General features: G+C 41.0%; 1 protein-coding gene across 1 annotated transcript in view; it reads left to right on the forward strand.

Annotated features, from left to right (window-relative positions):
- The window catches only part of NCOR1 (nuclear receptor corepressor 1), a 101,911-nt gene that overhangs the window by 82,371 nt on the left and 11,043 nt on the right, over nt 1-8,497 (forward strand). Inside the window, exons 30-38 of the mRNA XM_050928997.1 lie at nt 72-328; nt 717-1,077; nt 3,183-3,407; nt 4,315-4,524; nt 4,759-4,908; nt 5,582-5,740; nt 6,213-6,378; nt 7,172-7,671; nt 8,311-8,474. Of these exons, the coding sequence (XP_050784954.1) occupies nt 72-328; nt 717-1,077; nt 3,183-3,407; nt 4,315-4,524; nt 4,759-4,908; nt 5,582-5,740; nt 6,213-6,378; nt 7,172-7,671; nt 8,311-8,474 (2,192 nt within the window). The remainder of the gene's footprint in view (nt 1-71; nt 329-716; nt 1,078-3,182; nt 3,408-4,314; nt 4,525-4,758; nt 4,909-5,581; nt 5,741-6,212; nt 6,379-7,171; nt 7,672-8,310; nt 8,475-8,497) is intronic.

Raw genomic sequence — 8,497 nt, forward strand, 5'->3', positions numbered from 1 at the left:
CTTGCAAAAAAATCTTTCAGTGGCTGTTAACATCCTAAAGACTTGCTTAATTTATTTTCCTTCCATGCAAGGTACACCAAGAGCAACAACTGAGAGTTTTGAAGAAGGCCTGAAGTATCCTAAACAGATTAAGAGAGAGTCTCCTCCCATACGGACATTTGAAGGAGCCATAACCAAGGGAAAGCCGTATGATGGAGTCACTACCATTAAAGAAATGGGCCGTTCTATCCACGAAATCCCAAGACAGGACCTTTTAAGCCAAGAAAGTCGCAAGACTCCTGAAATAGTACAAAGTGCAAGGCCAATTATGGAAGGCTCCATTTCTCAGGTAACTTTGCAAACCAGTACTGGACTCTTACAGCTACCTTGGTACTCAATGGTAATTCCATTCCGGGTACTTGTTGCATTTAAGAAATACATGTCTCCTTATGCAAAAACAGAGGGTTGTGTGTTTTTAATTAAGTTTGAAAATATTTTCTCCATGTGTTGGTAAAAATCTTGGGATTATGTATCATTTTGACAAGAGTGCTGTGCAGTTTATATAAGATATAGCAAGTACTGTAGCTCTGTTTGAGATCCAGTTGCATCACATGCCATAAAATTCATGCAAGTATGTAACACAAAAGATTAAAAACAAATTATACGCTGATCTTATAGCATCAGTGGAAAGTTGGCAGGATGACCTTGGCTGCTGATGGTCTTTTGCTCCTCTCTAGGGTACACCCATAAAATATGAAAGCAACTCCGGCCAGTCTGCCATCAAACACAATGTAAAATCTTTAATCACTGGACCAAGTAAACTGCCCCGTGGAATGTCTCAGCTGGAAATGGTACCGGAAAACGTGAAGGCAGTAGAACGAGCAAAATATGAAGATGTGAAGACTGTGGAGGCTGTACGTTCCCGTCATACATCGGTGGTCAGCTCTGGCACCTCTGTCCTCAGGTCAACTCTTCATGAAACTCCAAAATCACAATTGAGCCCTGGGATTTATGATGACACCAATGCAAGGAGGACACCTGTGAACTATCAAAGCCCTATGTCCAGGAGCTCACCTATGATGAACAGAGTTACTGAAGGTATGTTATCCTTTCTTGCCCAATGTAAGCTGGCCATTGAAAATCATAACAGTTCTTAAAGTTTCTTATTTCTGTAGATTGAGCACCATTTGGGTAAAGCATACAAGGACACTTGCTTTTTTAAAAATAGGTTATTGAATTTATCTGTAGAACATTTCACTCTGTTCTTAGGTACTGTCACAGTTCTGTTCGATTTGGGTTGCAAGCCAAGAAGAGGAATGTTTTTAAAAAAACCAACATTAATTTAAATTAAATAATGAAAACTTTCTGTTCACACTGGGTTTTCTAACCCTCCCACAGTGTTAATCTTGGGCTTCAATACCTTAGAATGTGCCTCATTCTTTCTGTTCTTAGCAATGTTGATATAGGTGTACATTCACTACACTAAAGGTTCAGTCTTTCCCTCCGTGACCCTTCTTTTTGTTTTAATGCTGTTAATCTCAAGGAACTGAAAATGTTTCATTTAACTTAACACTACCTCTGTAAGGTAAGCGTTATAGCTATTTTACAGAGGTAAGATAAAACGTAAAGATAGTGATTTGTCCAAGACCACACAATAAATTTGTGATAAGGCAGGGAGTTAAAGCCACAGGAGTTCTGACTCCTAGGGTGGAATCCTAGCCCCACTGAAATCAATGGTAAAACTATTATCTTTATTTTTCATGAGTGTAGTTGGACAAGGTTACATAAATAGATTATGTAATAACATAGGTACGTCATGTACACTGCCTAATAATTTAGTTTTTCATATTACTTCACATACTCATTCTTACCAATGAGTTTTTTGGCAGTTCCACAGAAGTACATTTTAGGAAATGCCTTTAGGATTACATGTTTTATAATACCTCTTTCAAATCATTAAGGTTTTTTTAAAAAAAATCTTCAGGACTACTGCTTTGTAGAAACAGGTTGAGCCATATTGTTAGATGTTTGGTGACATTTCTATGCATATGTCACCAAATCAGTCTGAGGTATATCCCATTTTGTTCCTAAAATACAAGCGGGGAGGAATGGGTTTTGTCCAGTGGAAATATTTTCAAGCATCTAGTAGAATATTTCAATATTTTAAAGAAAATTATTTATTGGAGGTGGGGGGGGGGGGGAGGGGGAGAGAGACACTATAGCCCCACTACTTAATGCCTTGGCACTTGGTAAGATAAGACCTATGTAAATCCAGTACAGTTTTGTATTACTCTGTTCTGTCTGAAAATGCCAACTTAGTTTTGGAATTGAGTTTTCCAATTTTTTACCACGGCTACGTTTTAAAATATTTATTCTTTTGGGCAAATTGTTAGTCTCATTCTGTTTGGGACATATCACTTCTCTTCAATTAAAGTAAATGTTATGTTTCCTCAGAAGAAGTTTAGCTGTCTTTTCTTTTTGACATAGTTGAGCAATTTCACTGGCTTTTGTTGAAGTTTTCCTTTTCAGGTTCCCAGAGCTATACCCACGAGAGCCTCAGATTATCAAAAAATACCACCACCACCACTCACACATCCAAAACAAAAAAAAGGGCAGTTGTATCAAGTCATTACACCAGCCAATCTGTGTGTTTTTGTCAAGACAGTTCATTCTTTCTATGTAAATTGAATTTTGGTGACTCTTAGGATGAGAGCCTGAGGCCTTTCGTTTATCTACAGGCATCAAACAGATCAGGACTGTGCAGGGTGGACTGTTCAGCGTTCCACCTCTGTTCAAATTTCTACCACTAAACTTTCGCCCAAGGCAAACATACTTTTATAGAGGTAGGAGGTAATTCAGTCTCAACTCGTACTTTATACTGGGTCACTTCAAAGGTGTTTTTTCAGGGAGTGTGGATTTTTTGAATATAAACTGCTACTCGCTTAAGGCACTAAAATATCTGGATGATGGAGCTGGTATGTTAATCTGAAAGGCTACCTAATAGCATCATTTTGAACTAATTTAGTCACTAAATTCTGTTTCCACAAATTGTTCTAGGTGTGTAAGGTGTGTTTTCTGACTAGTGTACTATTGTGCGGGAGTCTGAAGTATGTCAGTCATCTCTGATCCCTTTTTGAGCTAATTCACATTTGTGGCTTCACCAACTGTCAGGAGTGTGTTTCTTACAAGTATTTTTTTTCTAGCTGGAATATCTTCTGGGAAGCCTGCTAATCATGAAAGGAAAACCACACTTACCCCAACGCAGAGAGAGAGCGTACCAGCGAAATCTCCAGTCCCAGGGGTTGATCCTGTAGTAACTCACAGTCCGTTTGACTCCCATCATAGAGGCTCTACTCCAGAAGTCTACAGGAGCCATCTCCCTCCTCATTTAGATTCAGCCATGCAATTTCACAGGGCTCTGGATCCTGGTAAATGCATTGTTTTTCCTTTTCAGTCCTGTGGTCTTCAGTAATGTACAGAAAAGATTGTGTATTAAAAGCAAAGGTCAATGTAGCCACAATTAAAAAGTTCTTTACTATGTGCTATACCTTCTTCCCAACACTCCGCTAAGAGGCCTTTTCTCTTTTTTTAATCAAAATATTCTTAAAGTATTCCTAGGTTAATACTACATTTTCTCTCCATTAGAACAAAATATTTTCCCCTTTCCATTTCAAAGACCTTATAGAAGAAGCTGTCAAATTATCTCCTTTGTGTTTATCAAAAATTGGATATGTTCAGAGGATATTTTTAAGTAAAGTATTTGTTAAAAGAATGACAGGCATCCAAGGAAAACATACCCTGGGAGATTAAACAAAAGCATGGTGAGGACCACCTTCCTTTAGGGTTTTGTGAGTGAAACACTCTCTTATTTAGAGATTACCAGATTGTACGTTGTTTTGACCTTAGAATCCGCTCTGATGGTATTGAAAACAAGAAATTGATTTGTAACTCAAAGATGAATCCATTTCCACTGATCATCTTTTATCCTGTATTTTTCCTTCTATTATCCTGTATTTCTCATTATCCTATGTGGATATTTCAGTGCTTCACCTCTAAAGAACATTAGTATTTACATTCACAGTTTCCTCTCATGGCTTTTTCCATAAAGCAGGTTTCTTCAGTCTGGATTGCTTAACCTTTCCTAGCTAAGTATGAGAATGTATGTTCTCAATGGAACATCGGCATTGAAAAGACTAGTTTTGATTCTGTCAGAGCTGGCCCTGGAGGATTGGCAACACTTTCTTAAAATATTTCTTAAGCTTTAATAACTACAAATTCCAAACTCTTCCCCCTACTGCATACTAAACTTTCCTTTATTTTTTTTCTCATTCTCAGCTGCTGCTGCATACCTGTTCCAAAGGCAGCTTTCACCTACCCCGGGTTACCCAAGTCAGTATCAACTTTATGCAATGGAGAACACACGGCAGACAATCCTAAATGACTATATTACCTCCCAGCAGATGCAGGTTAATTTACGTCCTGATGTAACCAGAGGACTGTCTCCTAGAGAGCAAACTTTAGCTCTCCCATATGCAGGAGCCAGAGGTATGTCTGCCTCCTCCAGGCTTTCTTTGGAATATGTTTTGGAGGGTGGTGTTTGATATATAAATGGGTGCGTTTTAAAACTGGTCTCTGCATATGCAAAGCAAAACTCTGTATAACACTACTAGAGAGCCTAGATGCCTATCCCCCCCCCCCCCCCTTTTTTTTTTTTTTTTAGTAATTGTAAATTGTTGAGATTAGCGATTATATCCTAACTCCATTATAACTTTTGAACAGGAATTATTGACCTGAACAATATGGCTCCCACTATCTTAGTCCCTCATCCAGGAGGAACAAGTACCCCTCCAATGGAGAGAATCACTTATATCCCTGGCACCCAGCTCACGTTCCCTCCGAGGCCTTACAACCCTGCATCTATGTCACCAGGTAAGAGTTTCATTGTTCTGTATTATCCCTAATCCATTGACATTCTAGAATAGTGACCCTCTCTATCCACTAGTCACTGGATAAGTGTCTTGCTGCTGTTCCAATAGCTAACCCCCGTGCCATTCACTTTGGGTGATGGGAGAGATGCTTGTTAACTTTGTTGCTTCAGTAGCAGCCAGAGGTACTCAAGACAGGATCAGGGCCCCATTGTGATAGGTTTTATATATATCTGCTGGAAGCCCTGAAGAGAAAATAATTAGAAAAACAAAAAGTTTAGTGTTTTTATTAAATATAGTGGGCAAAATTCTGTCGTCTGATACATGAACCCATTAATTTCTGTTAGAGGGTGGAATTTGGATAGGAATCTGGAATAGGATAAAATCGTGTTATCTGCCAGCTGGATAGCTCTTATCACCGTATATTAAAGCAATGCAGTGACTTGGGAATGTTTCCCAGCCCCTCCTCTCACAGTGGATTTTAGGGTTCAACCATCACAGTCCAGTATGTAATTCTCAATGGAATCAAAGTGGTTTTGGGCATTCATAAATATTCTTTTCTGGCTTCAACTTACATCAAGTGTGTGTCAAGTAGTACACACTGCTGAGCTTTTCACGGTTTGCCTTACACGTTTCATTGCTGTGTGAAGCACTTCCATCTCCTGTGCATCTTATAGGACACCCTTCGCATCTGGCTTCTGCAGCTGCCAATGCTGAGAGGGAGCGGGAGAGGGAACGGGAGAAGGAGCGGGAGAGGGAACGTGAAAGGGAGCGGGAGAGAGAAAGAGAGAGGGAAAGAATCACTGCAGTTCCCGCTGAGCACTACCTTCGGCCTGGTGAGTGTACATTGCCACATTTGGACCAGTCTTATATACAAAATGTAATTAATCAATTTCCACAACCACCATTAGCACTTTTGTTTTGATTTCTAAAACATAAACAGTGCTGTGTAACCTATTGTTAGCATGATCTAAATGGGCGATTCCTAAGATATGGAGGTTTTGCTGTAATTGACAGTGGTAGGTAGTATGTTCTTTGTTCAGTTGTAATGATGCAGAATCTGGAGGATGGAATCAGTCCTGTCCCAGTTGGCATTTCACTCTGTGTGATGCAGATTGGAGGATGCTGTTCTTCAGAAAGCTTTAAATATTATCTGTGCCTGACAGCAGCATAGACATACGAAAAAGGGTGTGGAGGAGGCAATAGCATTATGATACTTGTTTGTGCATTGTTATATACACGCTTATTACATGTTATAATAGGCTGTATATTTTTTCCCCTCTCACTAACTTTCTTCACACACTTAAGGTACAGAGCAGCCTGGTAGACCTGGCAGTCATGGATACGTTCGCTCACCTTCTCCTTCTGTTAGAACCCAAGAGAACATGCTGCAACAAAGGCCCAGTATTTTCCAAGGAACCAACGGGACAAGTGTAATTACACCTCTGGATCCTGCTGCTCAGCTACGCATCATGTACGTTTCTTAAACTCCTGTTACAAAGAAATACGTTCTGGGATTAAGCTCATTACTAAATGTATTTACTTTGCATGAAAAATAGTAGAGACTAAAAGTTACCACCATCTGCTAGGTCTTTGGCCTATGGGAAATGACTTAAGGCAGGGGCGGGCAAACTCTTTGGCCTGAGGGCTGCATCGGGTTTCATAAATTTGTATGGAGGGTCGGTTAGGGGAGGGGGTCATGGCCTGGCCTCCACCTCCTATCTGTCGTCATACCCTTTCTCGCCCCGGACTCCTGCCCCATCCAACCCACTCTGTTCCCTGATGGCCCCTCTGGGACCCCTGCCCCATCCACAGTCCCCTGCCCTGTTCTCTGACTGCTCCCAGACCCCCATCAGCCCATCCAACCCTCATACACTCTTCCTGACTGCCCCCTGGAGACTGCTGCCCCTTCTTCCTGTCCTCTGACTGGCCTGGGAATCTGGGCTCTGCAGCTGCACTGCCCCAGGAGCTCTCAGCCCCGCCGCCCAGAGCATTGTGCTGGCGGTGGAGTGAACGAGCTGAGGCTGCGGGAGAGGGAAAACAGCAGAGGAGAGGCCGAGGGCGAGCCTCCTGGTCCAGGAGCTCGAGGGCGGGGCAGGATGGTCTCAGGGGCCAGATGTGGACCGTAGTTTGCCCACCTCTGACTTAAGGGATAGGTGTTAACATCACAAAAATTGTACTTTGTGGGAAGCCTGGAAGAACCAGCTGAAATCATTGAATTGCTGTTGTATGATCTAATGCAAGTGATTTTTGATATTTGCTAACAGGCAGCTCACGCCTGGAGCCCCCTCCATAACTCCAGGATTACCTGCTTCCCGTTACAACACTGCTGCTGATGCCCTCGCTGCATTGGTGGATGCTGCAGCCTCTGCTCCTCAGATGGAAGTTGTCAAAGCAAAAGAACACAAGCATGAAGGAACCAGAATAGAAGAGAACATGGGGCGCAGGTCAACAGTGGTTAGTGAACAGCAGCAACAGATGGAGCAGAAAACACCGGAAACAGAAAAGAGGTCTGTTCAGTGCCCATACACATCGGCAGCTTTTTCCAGTGGCAAGTCCCAGGGTCCATCTTCATCAGTAGTTTATTCAGAGGCTGGTAAAGACAAAGGTCCTCCTCCTAAATCCCGGTACGAGGAAGAGTTAAGGACTCGTGGGAAGACCACCATTACTGCTGCTAACTTCATAGATGTGATCATCACTCGGCAGATTGCTTCGGACAAGGATGCACGGGATCGGGGCTCACAAAGTTCAGATTCTTCTAGCAGTTGTACGTGTCTTCACTCTTAATTACTATTCCCTCATATGCTCTTTTCATTTCACTTGCTACATTGGCCATTAAGGAGATGGCACATCTGAATGGATTTGTTTTATCCTGTTGCTACTAATGCAGTGCAGGCCCTGTACTGTCTTCCCTTTTTATATATAATTGATAGCTGCTTGACAGGAAATAAAACAGTACTCATTTATACAATGCTGTAGCTATGCATAGCACTTTTCAGGCAAACACAGTTTTTCCTAAGAATCTTATGATGATCAGTGCAAAACTCACAGTCACCTGTATAGTGAACGTTCAGACTATATATACCTATGGAAGTCTTAGATGTAGAAGGGAATGGCTATCTTGAATCACAGAAAAACAAAACTAAACACACTAAAGATCACAAGATACTTCCTAAAAATAATAGCTTTCCATTTGTAGTAGTAAATGCATTATGAAAATGAGGAGAAAATGCTTATTTAAATGCTCTAATAGATTTGTCCCAGTCATGAAAATAAAATAGATTCCCTGCATTAAAATTTTTGGCAAGACTTATTGGCTCTTAATATTAACTCTTTAATATTAAGGTTTCACACTTATACAAATTTGCATTTTATTTAAAAACATCTCTGCTGTTTGAACTCATAGTATCTTCCCACCGATATGAAGCACCTGGAGATGCCATTGAGGTCATTAGCCCTGCAAATTCACCTGTACCTCCCCAAGAAAAACTACAGTCCTATCAACTAGAGGCACCCAAACCAAGCCAGGCAGAAAGTAAGTTTCTTTTAGATAAAAAAAATTATGTTCAAGTATCTTAAATATATATTCCCTT

This window comes from Gopherus flavomarginatus, chromosome 19 (genome assembly GCF_025201925.1).
Source record: "Gopherus flavomarginatus isolate rGopFla2 chromosome 19, rGopFla2.mat.asm, whole genome shotgun sequence".
Taxonomy (NCBI): domain Eukaryota; kingdom Metazoa; phylum Chordata; order Testudines; family Testudinidae; genus Gopherus; species Gopherus flavomarginatus.